The sequence below is a fragment of the Scardinius erythrophthalmus genome, assembly GCF_964197995.2.
Source record: "Scardinius erythrophthalmus genome assembly, chromosome: 14".
Lineage (NCBI taxonomy): Eukaryota > Metazoa > Chordata > Actinopteri > Cypriniformes > Leuciscidae > Scardinius > Scardinius erythrophthalmus.
Genome location: NC_138234.1, coordinates 33,261,326 through 33,282,416, shown reverse-complemented (window position 1 = coordinate 33,282,416; position 21,091 = coordinate 33,261,326). Strand labels below are relative to the sequence as shown.

Genomic DNA, 21,091 nt, shown 5'->3' with positions numbered 1-21,091 from the left:
CAAACCACATGTAAAATGAATAGAAAATAAAACGGCTCATGTAATATGTAGTTTGATCCAAGGTTAGACACATACAATTAAGGTTTTTGAACCTTATTTGTGTGGTTTCATAGACAATCATTCACAGTACCATTCTGTATCTTTTCAGAGAACTAAAAATGTACCTTTTCTGAGGAAATGTACCACATTGTCTGTACCTTAGTAAAGTGTCTTAGTACAGAAAGGAAAGTTGATTGTCTAAGCAGGAAATTGAAGGTCCGTCAAGGGGTTTTACATAAACTATCACCATTGTGCTCTGATGATGCTTCACTTAGATAACTCTGGTTGCTCTGTTCTTTCAAACATCAGCTAAATTATGAAATTTTATTCGTGCCCATGGTAGAAATAAAGTTCTTCACTGTAAAACCGCACCATTCCCTACAAGATTTATAAAAAATTCACTACACAGACATGCACTTTTTGGGGTTTTTGTGTATCCGAGTAACATTTTTATAACCTAAAAGAGTACCATTTTAAGGACACCTGTACCTAGAGTATAAATGTTTATTGTGCCAAACACTGGTGCAGCAACAGTCTTTCTATGATCTTTGCATTACATGGTTTGGCTTGAAATGTAAATCTTTTTCATGCGCTTGTTCGAGCTTTGGTGTTTAACATGTTTGATGCACACTTTTGTAACAAATCACTCGAAAGTCATTTATTTACTGTTTATTTTATATGCCGTCAGACTATCTGAGACATCTTAACGCGTTATGTGTTGAGTCTTGCTTCGGACTTGACTGACAAACTGGCATTCTGACACCACAAGCTTCAATACTAGAAGTTCATATCAATATTATAATCATATTCATAATTGTAACCACACAGTCTGTATACAATGTCTACCATTGTAACAGATGCTAATATAATATCAGGGCTAGTTTTTTTTTCTATTGGCCCAGTCAGACGAGTTCAGATTTTTACTTGCCCTGTCAAAATTCACAAAAAGTCATTGTTTTCGACCCATGTAACCTTATAAACAGTGCTTTAAGATTTTCAGGTAGGTCTAACAGGTAAGATATATCCAGAAATTGAATAAAGTTATCAAACACTTCGCAGTCTTCACTGCATAAATTATAAATGAAACATAGATGAATCCTTATTAAAGCTACAAAAGCTATTCAGTCAAGAGCAACGAGTGATTTTCTCCTTTTCTTTTGTTCTTTGATTAACATTAATAACAAACACGAGGAGGTTTATTAGGCAGCTGTCACTTTAAGACCTGATGCACGACACGGATCTGACACACACACCCCATTTCTTTCCCAACTCTTAACGTTCATTTAACTCATGTAAGATTGTGCTTGTGAGGATACTCGACAAAACGGGCATTTTGGCATAATTTTGTGTGGTTTTGTCTGTTCAAGCGTCGTCTGAAGCGGCTTTCTGTGCGCACGAGTCATGTTTCTGTCACACAGACAGGAGATACACAGATCATATAATATAACACTAGCCAAAGGATGATGAAAAAAAAAAGGATGCCGCGTTGTGTTAAATATTTGTAATATGTTAAACTAGAAAAATGAATTGTGTGCGTTAACGTGTTAATTTTGACAGCCCTAATATATATATATATATAAAACCAAGCACTAGGAAAATACAAGTAGGCTATTGGATTGGGACACGGTATCGGCAGATGCTCAATATTCATTGACTCATTCATTCAATATTCATTCATGGGACATCCCTACTCACTGAATCTTATTTTTGTAGTGCTCATTTTGTGAACAAAAAGTGAGACATAAAATAAGCAACTAGTGATAGGACTAAAAACTCATTGACCGATTCACTGATACAGTCATGTGTACAACAGACATGCCAGAAATGGTCACAGTGCCACAAAGAAAAGAAAAAGGACTTCTTACCCCTTAACTGTGGGCATGATTGAGAAACCTTGAGAGCTTTTCATTGAGACACTACCATGACTATGGTTCTTCTTAGTTGAGAGGTCAAGGACTCCATCTGCAAATAAAGCGTTGTCATATTCTAAGACCAAACTAAAACACAAATCAGTTGACCAAACTGAATCAAAGCATCTAGTTATCCTTTAACCATTCATAGATCCAAAGTTTTGATATTTTATAGTCTTGAAAGATCTTTACGAGGTTCTGGTTATAATAATTTCTGTAATCATATTCACAGTTTCCTAACTGAGTAATGCACATCCCAAACGCAAGACAATCTCTGTGAAAAGAGATCTATATACAACAAATGTGTACAGAATTATGCAGTGAGCTGATTATCAACCAAAACGACATTCTGTCTCAAAACTTTGCAAGCTGACTCAATATATTTGATATTTTGTTTCCAGTATAAAATTCACCAGCAAAATGAATATTGTTACGATTTTAAAGCATGTTTTTCCGATTTCTTAAAATTGTGTAAGTACAATAGTTACATTCAGTTTAATAGTGTATTTTCAGGCAAATATTTAAATCTTATTTTAGTCTCTCTTTTTTTTTTTTGCGTATCAAATATTTTAAATGAATCTGCTCAAAACACTGAATCATAATTTGCCCCAATTTTGACAGATTGGAAATTAACATGCTTAAAAATTCAATAAAAATGTAGGTAAATTGCTGTTTATTAAAATGTATTGATATTTCAGTGAATACAGAATAAAAATTTTCTTTTTTTTTTAACGTTTAATGGAGGGCTGTCAAAAGATTAATCGCGATTAATCGCATCCAAAATAAAAGTTTGTGTTTAAATAATATGTGTGTGTGTACTGTGTACAATTAAATTTGTATATATAAATACACACACATACTTGTATATATTTAAGAAAAATTTGTAATCTAAAAATAAAAAAATTATATTTATAAATAATATAAATTATATATAAATATATACAGTATGTATGCAAATATTTCTTAAATATATACATGCATGTGTGTGTATTTATATATACAAAATAATTATACACAGTACACACACATATATTATTTAAACACAAACTTTTATTTTGGATGCGATTAATCGCGATTAATCTTTTGACAGCCCTTAACTTTTAATCGCATCCAAAATAAAAGTTTGTGTTTACATAATATATGTGTGTGTACTGTTGTATAATTATTTTGTATATATAAATACACATATATGCATGTCATATATATATATATATATATATTATATATATATTTCAAAAATATTTGCATGTATATACTGTACATATACAGTAGTCAACATTTGAAGTGGATCAAAAAAGTTCAAAATTCATGTATAACTTTGATGAAAGATTTTGATCCACTTCAAATGTTGACGCCTGTATTTATACATAATTTATATCATAAATATAAATATTTTATAAATAAATAACACATTTTTTATTAAATGCATACATGCATGTGTGTATTTATATATACAAAATAATTATACACACAGTACACACACATATATTATGTAAACACAAACGATGCGATGAACCGTTGCCCAGCACTACTTTTAATAGCCTAAATAAAGAATTAATTGATTTTTTTTTTTTTTTTTAAACATTAAAACATTAAATAAGTATGTTTCGACATTTAAAAAAGATACACATACAGGTTAAGAAAGCGATGAACGCAGCTGGCCTCACCTTGTTCGCTGGGTTCTGGCGTCTCTGGTTTCTTGATGGTGAGGTCCAGCGGGGAGTCCTGGTCTGCCATGAGGAGCTTGCTGAGGACGGGGTTCTGTGCGGAGGCAGCGGTGCCGGTGCCGGGAGCGGGTGTGGAGGCGTCCGGGTCCAGCGAGGGCGCTTTCGGCAGGCTTTGGTCCTTGGTGCCGTTGGGCTGGGACTGGGGTTGGGGTACGTCCTGAGTTGAGCTGGTTTTTGAGGTATATTCGGCAGCGAACTGTCGGATCATTCGCTGCATGATCTCACGAGCCACTAGAGGAATGTGGGGGTCTGTAAATCTTGGGAGGTCTGCTGAGAGAGATATACGGGATGCAATGAGACAACGAATGCATTTAGTGTATATATTACCTCGAGATATAGAGAAAGTAGGTTTAGCTATAAGATATACGTCTAGCCTCCAAATATTTTGATCACTCCAACCTCACACTTTACAGCAGTGTTTTTAGTATCGAGATGCTATAGATGCTTAACGATCTTTATTTTTATATTTTCAATTTTTGTTTTAATTTTAGTTAAAGTTTTAGTATTATTATAATACTTTTTTTTTTCATTTTTAGTCTATATATTAGGGGTGTAACAATATATCACAATACAAAAATGCAACAATATGTATCGTGGATAGTGACAAGATGTATTGTGTATAGTTTACCCAAAATAAAAATTCCAGTTTACAGAGTTTTAGTGTCAGTCCTACATTAAACTATTACATTTAATGTTGAATATAATGTATAATAATACAATGGGGGGATATTTGTGCGTCCTGATAATCCCAAATGTCTTGTTACCAGTAAAAAGTGCCCAATATTATTTGAAATATATCTAGTCAGTGAGAGAGATCAAGTATATTAGTCTGAAGTAATTCAGTATTTTCAGCTTCAGAATCATGAATATTGTTATTCTGGTGTCTCTATTGTCCTGTGCTTTGGGTTATCAGCACCAAGTCCAATATATTAATTTACACCCACAATGTAATACTACATTTATACTTAATAATACTTAAATTAATACTAAGTTAACCTTTGGAGTATCGCAATAATATCATATTGTGAGTTAAGTATCGTGATATGTATCGAATGAGGGTATTGTTACACCCCTACTATATATATACACACACACACACACACACACATTTGAACAAGTCTCTTATGTATTTTGCAATATTATTATTGAACAGCCAGGTGAACAAGAACAAGATGAGTTAATATTTTACTAAAAATACCTCTCTCTTTTATGAATTTTATATCTTATAACACTGCAAACTATTTCACAATGCGCTTGTTTACTGCCATTGTTCGAATCAAAGGCACTGGATTCGGCAGACAAGGCTGTGAAAACATGTCCTACAGGGCAGTAAAGATCTGCAGGCTTTCTAAAAGGGAAGACTGTTTCCGTAGAGTATAAAACATCAAATACACACAGCACAAGGAAGGAAAACATCCTGAAAACATTTGAACCTTAAAACCCTTATCTTGTACACTACACATTATATATGCGTATCGTATGTTTACCGTATAATATGTGATTGTGTGATATACAGGGGTTGGACAATGAAACTGAAACATTGGTTTTAAACCAAAATCATGCATTATTATAGTGTAGGGCCTCCTTTTGTGGCCAATAGAGCGTCAATTCGTCTTGGGAATGACAGATACAAGTCCTTCAGAGCGGTTGTGTTTTCTGACTCACTCGTCCTAAATACCCTGAAATATTTAGATCTGGTGACTCTACAGGCCACGTGAGATGTTCAACTTAACTTTTATGTTCATCAAACCATTCAGTCACCAGTCTTGCTGTGTGTATTGGTGCACTTGAACTCTGATTTGTCTGCCATTATGCTGTGTGGACTGCAGCATTTTATGTACAGCTGTGCTATTGCTCTGCTAATCAGTGAAGATTGGCCAACCAGGCCGTGCATACACAGGCATTAAACCTCCAACAGTTTCAGTTTCATTGTCCAACCCCTGTGTATATATTACACAATAGTCAACATTTGAAGTGGATCAAAAAAGTTCAGCAAAGTTGTCCTAAGAAAAGAACGGGTATTGTTCAAAATTCATGTATAACTTTGATGAAAGGTTTTGATCCACTTCAAATGTTGACTACTGTATATATATATATATATACTGTAATTGATTTAAAGAGGACCTATCATGCCCTTTTTCAAGACGTTTTTTGTTTGTGTATTTTGTACTAGAATAGGTTTCATGCTTGAATGATCAAAAAATACAATATTTTCTCCATATTCTCCATTATTGCAGCTCCTCTTTTCCCAGTCTGTCAGTAACGCTCTGTTTAGTTCCTGACTCCATAAAGCCCCTCCTTCTGAAAAGCTCAACATGCTCTGATTGGTCGGCTGGAGCAGCGTGTTGTGATTGGTTAAGCGCTTCGAGCTTGTTTCGGAAATGTCCCGCCCCTAATTACCATAATCGCCAGTTTCAACACACTACTAACTAACTCAACCAGGCCTCGTCTCTTTATTTTGCGTATGCATATGGGCGGGAATGATTTAAATGAGGAATATTGTGATCTTTTTGTTCCTGGAAGAAAACTTAAAATATTTTGCACTGATATACTGACTTTTCAGAGCTTTTTCATGCTCAAACAGACATTTAACACTAAAGAAGGTTGAACAGAGAGGTCCTCTTTAAATTGAGTTGAAGGTTTTTTGAATTATTTCAAAATGCATTTTTGCAATGTTATCATTATTTGAGGTTATAAAAGGACATAATTTTAGTTAACCACTGTAATTGCCTTTGTTTATAACAAATAACTTTAAGAAAAGAAGAAAAAACACACAATTCAACTACAATTAACATTGGTCATACCATTAAACTGGGAAAAGTGTCTTTAGACAGTCTTCAACTACTTTGGTTTCAGTTCTTGTACTGCGTGTGAAGCTTGTCTTACCCTTTCTATAGAAGACAACATTGAGGAAATCCTCTGCTTGCTTCTCAAGTTTGTTAATATTGGACTGATCTTGCTTGAAGCTGTCCGCTTCAGATAACACTTGGTTGTTCAAACCAACCAAATTTTCCTAGAGAGAAAATACAATGAGAGACTAAATGAATTAAATAAAAAAAGCTAATTAAAAGCAAAAAGCAATCATATTAGAAACTTCATTAACAAATACTTAAAGTCTTTTCTTTTCACCTGAAAAATGGATGTGAAGTGAGTGCTATGTGATGTGAACACCAATATACTTCTCAGACTGTTAGCGGCTAACATTTGTGAATACAAATTACACAGTAATGCAGTTTATCTTCAAAGAAAGAAAAAACATGATTTGAGGTTTGTTATAGAGAAAATCTTCCTTTACAGTGTATCTGTCACATCTGAAGATGTGTTATCAAGTAATATCTTAAACACTAAAAGAGTTACGTTAATAATAATGTAATCTGACTAATAAACATTCCTGAGAGCGTTAATGAGCATCTCTCCTGTTTTTCTTTATATTCAACGCCAATGACCCAGCTACTACAGATACTGTATATATATATATAAAGTGCTGCATGTCTGAAAACATAGCATGACTCAAGGTGAAATGTGACATTGCTAATGCATTGTTTGTGGAAATACATAGATAAGAAAATAAGAGCGAGATTAATTACCTTCACTTTTTCACGTCTTAAGCAGCAAAAGAGACAATTTTCATTAAACGACCAATCTGACACACCCTCAGGCTCACAATCTGAAGGAGAACAAGAAATGGTGTAAGTGAAGTGCTATCCTTTTACAAACACTGAAAACACTTTGCAACTAATGACAACATGTTGGCCAATTATTATTAATTATAATGCATATGAAAAAATTATATACTGTGGTTTTTCCTGCACTGACAATTTTTTCAGTAGCAACCCAAATGATATTTTGGTCCATGCTATGTTTTTTTTATATTAAAGTATTAAAAAGAATGAGAAAACCTGACACTATAGAGGTTTAAGCTCAGAAGTCAGAAGATATTTAGTTAGCATAATTAAATGAAATGCGCAACAAGTGATCTTTTCTTTTCTAATTTCAGTGTGATGTTGAGTGTCAGACTCCTAGTTGTAAAGGAGCATGAACTAAAACGCAGTCTATAATATAACACACAAGCTTAAACGCTGAAGAATAGCGAACGCAACCACGTAAACTTAGATGAAACTGAGGGCGTAAAAACTGAAACAGAACATTCTGACAAAGCAAAACAATGTAAAATAAATAATAATGGTTATATGAGTCGTATTTAATTACATATATTTTTTACTAGTACTTTTTTAATTGATTTAAAAATATTGGTAACACTTTAGTTTAGGGTCCAATTCTCACTATTAACTAGTTTAGCATGCATATTACTAGGATATTGGCTGTTTATTAGTAGTTATAAAGCACATATTAATGCCTTATTCTGCATGATCATATTCTACATCCCCTAATCCTACCCAATACCTAAACTTAACAACCTTACTAACTATTAATAAGCAGTAATTGGGAGTTTATTGAGGCAAAAGTCAAATTTAATAGTTAATAGTGAGAATTGGACCCTAATCTAAAGTGTGACCAAAATATCAATTAAATTAAATCACAAGGAAGACTGTGGCGATCTGATGTATTGGTGAACATTGACAGGAATCATGTGCAAAAAAAATAAAAATGGCCCATTTATTTCTAAAGAGGGGGTGGAAAATGGTCATGAGAAACTAAATTACAATGGTTTTTGGTGTAAGAAACCTTGACTACCATAAGTGGGCCTGGGGGGGGGGGCGTTTAAGTGATAAAACTTGACCCCTTATATGACCCCTTTAAATATGCTTCTTTGTTATGATCCTTGGCAGATTATGTTTTCAACGCTGTGTCTGATCATAGCCGCTAGCGGACAATCACATGAAAAGGTCATTCTGCTTATTTTTAGGAGTTGCCGTCTCTTGACCGACTGACTGCAAAGTAACCCAAGCGGAGACAATCTTTTTTTAGTCTAGACTACTCCATGTGTGACAGGTAAATTGAACAAATTATGTGTTATAATAAGGAGATTTAATAGTGAAGAAGAACAGAGAACGGTTTATTAAATTAAGACAAAAGGATAACTTTTCAAAATCAAACAATCTCTCATTACCAAAGAACATGAAGAGCCAGACCTAAACTGTACTGATCTGGGTATAAATAGTAGTTTTCTTACTGTAGTTGCCAGTAACAGCAAAAAGATAAACGGAAATGTCATTAAAATGATATATTTATCAATGGACATTTATTAATATGAAATGTTATTGCAAAAATACGCATTTTTCTTAATAAATAATTGTCAGCATAATTTAAAACTTGGAGAAAAAGTTGGCATAGAAAATTCTGTGTGAAGGTAATTTGCATTTCAAGTGCTGCAAAAAAGAACATCAAAGCCCTGCTTATATTTCATGCTCATTCATGAAATTTTTTATAAAAATGTAGTTAGCTTAATATGATTTGATGGTTTAGGCTCATGAATGGTTCTTTTGAGCAAACAACTAAGTAGTTATACCTTTAGAAACAGACAATTTGAACATTTTCTGGTTTTATGGTTGACAAGCTAATGTGCGATTAGATCGTTGCGTTCAATTTTGTGAATTTACAAAAAGACTAAAGGTCTTAAAACAGAACCCTGAGGCACTCCAGAACAAAAGAAGACATTTTTACACAGCAATTTTGTTCAAGTGGACAAAAAACCTCTTTAAACGGTTTCATTATTTAAAGTGCAGTACAAAAGATTTGTCCGTCGAGCAGTGGAGGCATAAAACTACCAAAACAATGTTCCTCCGAGAGTAATTTGCAATAACTTTTTCAGCGTGAATGAATATGAGGGTTTGAATTAGGGCTGTGCAACGATTAAAAGTTTGTGTTTCCATAATATATGTGTGTGTGTTGTGTATAATCATTTTGTATATATAAAGACACACATGTGCATGTATATATTTAAGAAAAATGTCTTATTTATAATATAAATTATATATACAGTGCTATGCATAAGTTTAGACACCCATACTAAAGTTGACTAAAAAGAGGAATAAAAAATCATCTTTTGGAAATTGAACTTAATGCCTTAATTAAAAAAATTAGGAAAAATCCAACCTTTAAGGACACCAATTTTCTTTGTGAATGAATAATGTATTGTAAATAAATAAATGTTCTTCCTTAAAATACAGGGTGCATAAGTTTTGACACCCCTATGTTAAATTCCCATGAAGTAACTGGCCTTTAAAAATAAAAATCTGCCTGCCTCTATGGGAATTTAACATAGGGGTGTACTCACTTATGCACCCTGTATTTTAAGGAAGAACATTTATTTATTTACGATACATTATTCATTCACAAAGAAAATTGGTGTCCTTAAAGGTTGGATTTTTCCTATTTTTTTAATTAAGGCATTAAGTTCAATTTCCAAAAGATGATTTTTTATTCCTCTTTTTAGTCAACTTTAGCATGGGTGTCTAAACTTATGCATAGCACTGTAAATATATGCAAATATTTCATATATACATGCATGTGTGTGCATTTATATCGATTTATATAGACTAAATAGTTATACACAGTACATATACATATATTATGTAAACATAAACTTTTATTTTGGGTGCGATTAATCATTGCACAGCCCTAGTTTCAGGCTTATTCGTGTATCTGTGGTTACAACCATTCATTTTATCAGAGCGAATGACGTCAAACCTCCAATAACTTAAGAACTCTACAAATCTCTCTCTCTCTCTCTCTTTTAGCTGCTCCCATCACCACAGTGGAACATCTGTACATTTATTCGGCATGTTTTAGTCCAGATTTCCTTCCTAACTTCACTAAATCTCGGATTATGTATTATGTTTAAAGCATTCTGAGACTAAAATAACACTTTAAACATTTCTGGAATAAACCGGCCAACTTCTTTGTCTCACAAAGGCTAATTTTATTGCTAGCACAGTGCGTACCCTTGAACACACTATTTTTGAACACAGTTTGAAAAAAAATTACAGGTTGATTGCAAATTATGCACAATATAGTTTTTAATTTAATGTCATATTTAGTTTTGAACATGCACTTCACTGACGTTATTGTTTCTTTGGTAACCTACAGTGGAACAAACAGTCATAGGTGAAAAAAACTTATGGCCAAATGTTTTTTTAAATGTAATAATTCATATTTTTAATACATTTTCATGACTTATAATATAAGGTCAGGAACATGGCTAATATAAGAAAATCTGAACAAGAAAGAAAAAAAAGGTCTTCTGTATTTAGACTGTAGAAGTTTCCAACATTCGAAACTAACAGTAATCGTTATTTTAATCTTCACCACCATCATATAAACTGCAACACTGACCTTGAAAGAAGGTAAGATCTTTTACGAGTCCTGGTCCAAACAGCCCCTCCAAAATGCTTTCAAACCCTGTGAAGAAGACAAAGGTACATTCTTATTAGCTATATGTATGGACTTTAAGTACAAATCACATGTCCACCCACGTCTACCCCCACACGAGCACAAGCCGCTTTCAATTTTATGAACTAAATCAATGCTTTGCCAATTTAATCCTGCCACTCAATTTAATTAACTGAAAATACTGGATCAACGGAGTAGTTGCATGAATACACTCTGATGAAGCCGCTAAAATAGGGAGTACAAAAAAAAAAAAAAAAAATCAGTATTATTCTGGGTAAATGTCTATAGAAGTGATTTTGCACAAGCCCTGGAAATCTTACAAAGGAACCAGATGCGATGCAGACATCTGAATACACAATGTCGACTCCTAAATGAAGAACTGCCACCAAAAATATCTAAAAAAAGGTTTATGCAAATGAATACAGCCATCATAATGAAATAATTAACATCGTCAAAATAACATTTCTAAACCGTACCATACACTTAAACTCGAATGTATGGCATTTTCTTGAGTTGAGGCAAAACCATACTGTTCAATGACGTCCTTAAAGCTATGCTGTCACAGTGATTAAGAAGAACATGATCACAAGTGTTTGTCCTTCAGGAGAAACAGAAACAGAAACAGCCAGACTTAGTTAGCGTGATTCACTATTCATCAGCTGTTCCCACTGCAGTTATAAAGCATGCATTCCAAATTGTTGCTTCTACAAAGGAGGCTTTGAAAACAAAAACGAGCTCTTCAAAGACTTCTAACATTGTAGTCCATTAAATGCACCGCATTAGTGCTAAAACTGCAGCGCTTTTCCAGCTCTAGTGGATAATTGCATTGGTAGGTACACAGTGATCAAGCACTGGACATAGAATGCAAAGATATTTGTGATTAAGGACATTTTTTTTGTATATATATATATATATATATATATATATATAGATTTTTTGTGCGATTACATTTCATGAACATTTACACATTTCTGCCATACATCATTTTTTGCCCAAAATCAACTGAAACTGAGTTATATTGCTTGTGAAAGTCAGTGTAGTTGTTCATATGATGTGCATTTACAGATACACATTATAAGTTATATTGTAATCAAGAGTATTTTATAAAAAAAAAAAAAATGATAATGGACTGTGATGCCGAATTTCTTTTTGGATAAAATGGTAACACTTTACAATAAGGTTTCATTAGTTTACTACATTAGTGAACGTGCACTAAGAATAAACAATACTTCAACAGCATTATTAATCTTAGTTAATGTTAATTCCAACATTTACTCATACATTATTAAAATCAAAAGTTGTGTTTGTTAACATTTAGTAATGCACTGTGAACTAGCATTAACAAACAATGAGCGTGTATTTTTATTAACTAAAATTAACAAAGATGAATAAATACTGTAACAAATGTATTGTCCATTGTTAGTTCAAATACATTAATAATGTTAACAAATAAGACCTTATTAAGTGTTACTGATAAAATAATGAGCGATGCAAGATGAGCCATTTTCCTGGAAGAAAAAGACTGTACATTTTATATGTATCTGCTAAAAGCCAATTTAGTCAAGTACCTCAAAGCTGACACACACGGATGACAAAACTAACGTTTTACTTCATGGAGTGTTTGATGGTAAAAAGTGTTTGGAGAAAAAAAAGCTTATAAGCAAATTTAAAAAACCTAAAATAATTTACAAATGTCACAAACAAAATGAATACATATAATTTGTGTGTATATATATATATATATACTGTATATAAATTGAGCCTAAAATTGAATCCTTACCCAAGTTGGTTTGCAAGATATCAAGTATTTTGTATTATCATAAGTCTTGGTATAATACTTCATACAGGCCTCTTGCATTTTGTATGAAGGACAACTGTGTGGGATATCGACATAGAGCGACTCAGTCAAGCCAACAAAACTAACATTCATTCACTACATGACCCTAAATCGCCATGAGCAAATGAAGAATGCATTCCATACATACACAACAGTAAAACCAGGGCGGGGAAATGTCCCACTGAGGGGTGCGTGAACGAACAGAAACAAGCCAATCAATTTGACACCAGGGAGGGTCACGTCACGTCAGCAGCTTTTTGTTCGAACTTCCTGGTGACCATTAATAGTCTATATATAGTGTAGTGGATGAATGAATAATTTACTTTCACTGGGCAACAAGCAACCATGTATCTAACCAGTAGATAAGATCGATATATCGTACAGAGTCTGAGTCCTGCAGATGGTTGAAGGACAACGTTTCCAAGATGTACGTCTTGAGCAAGCTTTCCACACAAGCTAACTGGTTCAATCTTTAACTGAATTAAATCTAACATAAATGCATATGTGTAATCTATATTGAGGACAGATTAGAAGGCTCAGTTACTGTACATAATCATGCTTTTACCACTAATGCTGAAATTAGTCTAAACACAATTAACACGGAGTGCTTTGCTTAGGCTATGTTTCGAAAAACCATGAACTACATTAGGGTTTATTTTATCTACTAAAAATTACTAGTAAATTATCCCCTTAAAAAGTGTGTGTGTGTGTGTTCATCCGGTTCGATCCCATAAACTTCTAATTTTCTTTTCTTTCTCTTTTATATATATATATATATATATATATATATCTCGGTATATACGCACACACTTCCACTGTAACATTTTATATATATATATATATATATATATATATATATATATATATATAAAAGAGAAAGAAAAGAAAATTAGAAGTTTATGGGATCGAACCGGATGTGACAACGTTTCCGAGCAAAATTTGAGATTTAGCATAAGCATTATTTTATGAGATTTAGCATTAGCATTATTTTTGAGATTTAGCATTAGCATTATTTTTGAGATTTAGCATTAGCATTATTTTTTTGAGATTTAGCATTAGCATTATTTTTATCTGTGGTGACAGCAAGTCGATTTGGAGATTTTCACACGTTGGACCGAGTACCGAACCCTGAGGCACACCGTTTGACATTTGGCCCCTTTGAAATGAACCTGGATATTAACTGCTTCTGAATGAACATTACAATAATTTGTTAATATTTTGGCTTCATATATGTTGCTAAAAATTTACTTTGACATTTTTTGTTTTATTTAAAAAAATGGCTGTTTCATGCTTAAAATCTAGACTTTCCTAAAGGCTTGAGCTGTTGTCAATATCTTCCAGACTTCCTCTGGAACATTTTAAGGAACTAAGCACCACCCGAGAGATCAATATCATCTTACATTAAGACTGGGGAGGTGTGTGTGTGGGGGGGGGGTTATCTCTTTCTCTCCGGGGATGGCAATACCTTCCTTAAATCGTTAAAATCAGCATATTAGAGACGGCGCACGCTTGCCTCCCCGTGGTTTATCTTAACCCTAAATTAAGCCAACTCCCTACCCCCAATCCTCAACGTCCTCCATTCACAGAAGGTAGAAAGGGGGTTGGGTTTGTTCTTTCAGGGGAAATCTGTGTCAACTACAACCATCTCTATCTGGTAGAGCCATTCCCTGAGACGGATGTCAGCAGCGTGACAGTCAGGTCAAAGGAAAACTAAACAAACCAGTGTGTCGAAGCAAAATTAACTGAGTTTTCAAGAGCGAAACTGACCAATATAATGGCAAACATACACCTCCATCAAGGCACATGGTTAGTCCCTGCAGAAACGTCTCCGATGGGAAGAGTAGATTGTTAGATTTCAACATATACATCGGAAGAGGATGTCACCCTTTATCCGGCCCCAAGCAGTTCAAAAGACAAAAAAGAAAAACACACCAAAATATGATCCCAATCCTGCCCTCATCCCCATTCTTCTGTCCACTGTTGTGTTTAAAGAGCAGTTTCTCCGCATTTCAACCGCATTCATCCAATTTCACTCCAAGCTTATTCAAATTTGGGAGGGGTGGAGGAAAATGGGTCATTTCTCTTTGTTTGGTTAAGGAGTTAACCCACAAAAAAAGCCGCAGTGTTTGAGAAAGCAATCCCAAATCTGCGAAGAACCTGCCATTGTGATCCCGACGGCTATTCTATACGTTTAGAGGAGGGGGGAAAAAAGCAGCAACATTTTCCTTGTGACAGGAATCTGCCGGATGAATTCAGCGTGGCGGCACGCAGGAGTCATGCAGCGCAGTTCAACTATCCTGTTGGGGCCAATGATTTATTCAGTGCGCCATGTGCCAAAAGCAGAACGTCTAATTAATTATCCAATTATTTAATTATCCGACTGAAGGCCACCGAAATGATTAGGATTTCAATTGTAAAACGAAAGCTTGATATCTTTTATTATTCCTTTGACACGTTCATAAAAATAAATGAAATCAATTTTTAATGTGCTCTAATTTTCAAGCACCAAGAAATATAGCTAGAATACTATAGAGCTAATCTAAAGTAATTTTGATTAAAGGTCCCACTATCTTTAATATACCTTTTCATGATATTATACGAAAACACATATCTAAATAGTGTGAGCCTCAATGTCCGCTATTAGAAATATGAAAAGAAGCATCAAGGTATGATAACATCCACTCGTTTGTCCCAAAAATAAAAATAAAAAATATATATATGAAAAATAAAATAAAATAATACAAGCCCGAGACATCAATACAAGTACAACTACACAAATTTTATCCCTTCAAATAAGCTCAAACATATGGAAACTTATTTCCGCCACGTAATAAAAACATTTAAAAAATAATTGCGACTTTTTATCTCACAATTCTGAATTTCTTTCCTTACAATTGTGATATAAAGTCAGAATTGCAGGATATAAACTGGCAAAAACGGGATATAAACTCGCAGTCGTTATAGAGTTTATATCTCACAATTCTGACTTTTTATCTCTGAGTTCTGACTTTATAACACGGAAAACAAGCTTATTAGGCATTATCAATGTCTGTAATATAAATAAACTACAATGTGCATTTAGTGTTTGGGATTTGTTCAAACAAGCCCAAGAAAATGAAGGTAGGCAAACTCTGAGCTGAGAATACATTCAGTAAATTATTATTATTACTGCTATGGTATCCATTATGTAATACATAATATATAAAAAATATTCATTTATAAATAATATGAATATTCATATTTTTTTACATTTATATTTTTTTCAGCAAGTTAATACATAAACAAAAGATGCAAATTAAATCATTTTAAAAGTAATCAATTTGACATCTATTTTCACATTCTTTACAAACAGAACATAAATTCACAAATCATTATCCTAGACACTTTGCTCACAAAAAGCGAGCGCGTTTCAAACGCTTATGTTTTATTCAGCGTTTAAGACGCTCATATTTTTAGTGAAGCGGAACAGATGTTGTGGTAACGAAGATTACCTTCGGCTGCTTATGCTGCAGCTGGATAGATTCACCCTTGAGAGAGTAGATTCCTGCTCTTGTCTCAATCACCTGCGAGGTGTACGGCGAACAAATGCAAACCAACGCCGAGTGAATAGCGCAGATATCTCATGCGACCGCTGTTGGTGTCTACGTGATATCAATAGACTGAATTCTCCATTCTCATACAGGAAAGTGCTTTATAGGTTTTCTACGCTTCAATTCACACGTTCTGCCAGAGTCAATTAACTTCAATTCCAAATAAACTGTAAACACCGACATAAAAGCATTGCACACAGATGACCTTGTGTCAAATGCTTTGAACACTTAAAAAAGGAAAGAAAACCTGTAGTATTTCTTTGGCTCCAAAAAAAAAATCAAACCATAGACCTTTCCTTGCTTTTTAATGTTTGGCCTTCGCTTTTAATGAGATTGAGGAAATAAAACCCTTTTGGCTAAACAAAAAAAATCGAAATCTTTGGTTTTTATATAATGTTTACCACATGAAAGTGGAAAAACCGACAGTAAATGAAGGGAAGAGACACGTTGAAAGCCGGATTTGAACCTCGAGAGTCCGCGTGAGCATCACAGCTCAGCGCCATTAACCACTTCGCCACGGCTTTCGGTACAACCTTAATGTTTCGTTTTGTTCATTCAAGAACTGCAACCCCTAAAAACCTGTTTTCTTTCATCGCAGAAGCTTAAATAAAAGAGTGCCACATCACCTGTGTGAGATTAATGGTATAAATAAGCGCAACGCTGCTGCCATTTTGCCTGCCGTCACTATTTAATGCCCTCTATCCCCGTATTTCACACACAGACATCAAACTAATTAATTTGAAAGACTGCTGAAAAAGCTAATTATGAGGTCGCAAGGTGCACATACTTTATTATTAAAGAGAGGACAGGAAAAAAGGGAAGTTTATGGAGGCAGACCGGTGTGCTTCCTATCCTCAGGGCGTAAAAGAAGGGTTTCATACGTTGCTTAGTGACACTGGGCGAGATCGCTATACTTCTCTTAATTAGCCTTTACTCCATCCCTTTGTCTCCAGCTGCCTGTCAGTCATCTTTTTTGGACTATATATATATATAACATGTTTGGATTGCAAAAACTCTTAAAAAGGCTTTTGAATTCTAAAGGATAAAAGGGAGGATCGAATCAGGACATCTGCCCCCAATCATCCATTTCATACGGGGTCTTTGTTTGCGGATGAATGGCTAATTATGATCCTCAACTGATGTGGCGTAGCATCTGATGAAGTTAGAAAAGTATTTATAACACGCTGGCCGTAACTGCGAGCTCCTGGAGAATGCCGTAGGAAGGTCTACTGCAGATGAAGGGCGCTAGGTTAAAGGAAAGGTAAATTAATGTTAAACAGGTTGCATACAGTGCATGGAGATTAAAGCATGACTGAGTTTTTAATAACCATACTCTGAGATCAAGGTGGAAGATGGTAGATATAATGCTGATTATATACAGTGTGATACAACTGAATGACAGCAAATTAGATCCTCGCATTTATTCAGAACTCAGTGAGGTTGACTAGTTAATTTAGACTTTTTCTTAACGGCAAATATATTTTAATTAGCATTCTGAGCTTTAGCTGTTAAACAGCTCTGTCTGTTTTTGAAGGAAACAACTCGAACGGATGCCTGACCGCCTCAAGGCCAAGATCTACACTGATGTAGATGATTCGTTGAATTTAATAAAAAAAATTATCGTAAGTGGTTTTTATCGTAATTTAAAATGCATTAAGTTGAACTAAAATTGATTAAGTTCAACTTAATGCATTTGTTTAAATGTATCTAAGATCAATTGTGTGCAACCACTTACGATAAAAAAATTGATTAAATTCAACTAATCATTTTTTCAGTGTATCAGATTCATTGTTCGCCCTGTGAATCACGAACAGGCTCTGCGTGTTATGGAGGTGCGGACGGGATACAGCGACGGGACCACGTAGCGAACGAAGACGTCAGGAAACGGTTGGAAGTCTAGGACGAATCTAGGAGCAACTAGGATTCAGTGGCCTGGGGTCTGTTTCCCGTACAACGGCGTAACTCGCTGCTTAACTACAATAGTACGATGCATCATTGAAGAAATCAACTAGCTAGTCGCGACTGTTTCCCAAAACCGTACTATCGCAAATTGGTCGTCCAACCACGTTGGTTTATGACGTCACGCAGGTGTTGGAGTAATAACTGCTTTTAATGAATCTGTTTGAGATCGAATTAATGCTAGATGTTTAGCTATAAATTACAGACATGGCATCTGAGGACTATTTCTCATATTTTGCTCCAGATTCAATCATAGGCTCGTTCTTAGAGCACGGTCACACATGCACACTCTTTAAAAATGGTGCTTTAAATCTCTTGACAAACTCAAAGACGTAAATTACATTTGTATTCATTCTAAATAAAAGACACAGGTTGTACTGAATGTCAGCTTGCTTATTTTGCTCAAGATAAGGATTTATTAAGTCATGCAATATTATGTCATGCAATCTAGAAACTCTGCTTCTAACCACAGGTCGAGAGCTGTCGTTCCAACCACACAACTTTGCGATACTGTTTGCGAATGTTCGTAAGAAAGAAGGTTTCGTTTTGTTATCATGGCCACCGACAAGCAGTTAAATTCATTATTTCTGCTCCAGGCTGCCGTAGTTCCTCCAGTTCAGCAGATGGCGCTGCTTCTACCTCTCTGCTCATTCTCAGTGGAGGGGAAGGATATATCAACTTCCGAATTGGAGATGATGGAAGTGATGGGGCCAGTGAGAGTGTCCTACAGAGATCAGAGCGAAGTCACATGATTATTTGGCAGAGCCCCACCCCCTTCGTCTCAAGCCCCGCCCTCTGAAAGCAATTCAGCTGTTCACTCAAACTGTAGCGCACTACATAGTACAATGCATTACAGTTCTTCTGTCCCCCTTCTATTCGCCTTATTCACCTCGAACGTTCCACCGAGCCTGAGGGGTACACTGACCACTTCCGGGAGTTCTCACAACGCGATTTATCTCAGTGCAATGGCGCCTCACGGCTGTGTTCCCCAATGTAAAAAAAATATATTGCATTACAATAAGTGTGTTGGGATTGTCAAAACATTTTTAGTAACTAAACTGAATTTTATTAGGTTTAGTGACAACATGTTACAATGTTTACATGGTAGCCTACAATTTCTGGTAAGCTACGCTTTTTTATTATTTCAATTCAATTCAATTAGTGTGATTTGATTTAATATTGACTCATTTGGATAAATATTAGGTATTCAAGATAGGCATTACATTTTCTAAAGAAAAAAACAACTCCCCTAATGCTGTAAACATACAGAGAGACATATCAGCTGGCAGTATTATTTAAGGTTAAAATAACTCAAATTAAATATAATGCGTTTTTTTATTATAATAACAACTTTATTTAATGACATAAGTACAAATATAATAAATATGTAATATAGTAGGCCTACACATATTTAGCAAAATACTCTCTATAGCTCTTTTTTTCTAGCCAACTAACGTGCTATAGCCTCGACAATGGATAATACACATCAGAAGGTGAACTGACTTTAATAGGCATTGTCTTTAAAAAAAAAAAAAAAGGGGAGACCAATAAAAAAAAATAAAAGAATTGAGAGAGAGAGAGGGAGCGAGAGCTTGAGAGTGAAAGAGAAACCGATCTTGGAAATTGTTGCTGCAAAGTGCAAGACATGCTGATTAAAAAATGTAATTAAATAAAAAACACTTAAAAAAAAAGAAAAAAAAAAAAGAAAGAAGGTTTCGGGAAACACCGACTCGTTGAACTGCTGATAACGACGGAACTTGCGAACACAGATGGCTAACGATGCTTTTGGGAAACGCACCCCAGGTCTTTTGACTGATTAGTAGGGGTGTAACGGTACATGTAGGGTTGGGAATCGAAAATCGTTTCCAGAAATACTTGAGGTCAGGAATCAGATACTTGTTATAAAATAAAAAAAATTGATTCCTCTAATCGATTCCTTTGTGAGCATTTCAATGTGATTTTAAACCATTCAAGCACGATTTTCAGCATGTGTAACTATATTGGGCAACTCTTAAAGTGACAGTAGCCTAATATTCCTGCTGCCGTCTCTATAGCAACACTAATCAAACAACAAAAGACAAAGCGAAAATTCACTCGTTCTTGACTGAATAACTTTTGTATATTTGTAATGTATTTATAAAGCGCAGTGTTATTTTACATTTGATTACAGTTTCTGTACCTGAATACCTGGAAATCTTAACCTGTTAAGCTGCAACGCCACTTTTGAAAAATCCCCAGAAATGACATACCCAAACTGAAACAGATACAGTTCATGAACCCTTTGCACTAAAAGCACAAGTATGATCTCGTTTGAAAGCTGACACCTGGCAGTTTATTGTAAATGTAGAATTAATTATTGTCGTAATTACAAAACTTTGAAGCTATTTATAACAATTTTTGTCAAGTTATTAGAAATTATTTTTTATGAAACATCCTCATGAAAATAAAATTGAAGTGGGCACTGGAGCAATCTAGAAATGCACTACAGCTAAAGCCACATGTCTAAACATTTTATGTTTAAAATCTGAAGATAATAAGCCCAAAACTCTGTATTTAGTTAAATGTTTTTCAAGACCATGTCATGTGACTAACAGTTAGAGCTAGCTAGCATGTTAGCTTAGCACACCATCAATACACGACAATATATGAGATTAAAACCATGTTTATGCTCAAAAC

The 21,091-nt window shown here is 34.5% G+C and overlaps 1 protein-coding gene across 2 annotated transcripts in view; it reads right to left on the bottom strand.

Annotated features, from left to right (window-relative positions):
• Positions 1 to 21,091, bottom strand: part of lcor (ligand dependent nuclear receptor corepressor) — a 35,651-nt gene that overhangs the window by 1,808 nt on the left and 12,752 nt on the right. Inside the window, exons 2-6 of one of the 2 annotated variants that reach the window (XM_081384945.1) lie at positions 10,973 to 11,038; positions 7,264 to 7,343; positions 6,563 to 6,689; positions 3,617 to 3,946; positions 1,905 to 2,001 (exon numbers count right to left, since the gene is read on the bottom strand). In XM_081384945.1, the coding sequence (XP_081241071.1) occupies positions 1,905 to 2,001; positions 3,617 to 3,946; positions 6,563 to 6,689; positions 7,264 to 7,343; positions 10,973 to 11,038 (700 nt within the window). The remainder of the gene's footprint in view (positions 1 to 1,904; positions 2,002 to 3,616; positions 3,947 to 6,562; positions 6,690 to 7,263; positions 7,344 to 10,972; positions 11,039 to 21,091) is intronic. The other variant, XM_081384946.1, reaches the window with a different exon arrangement.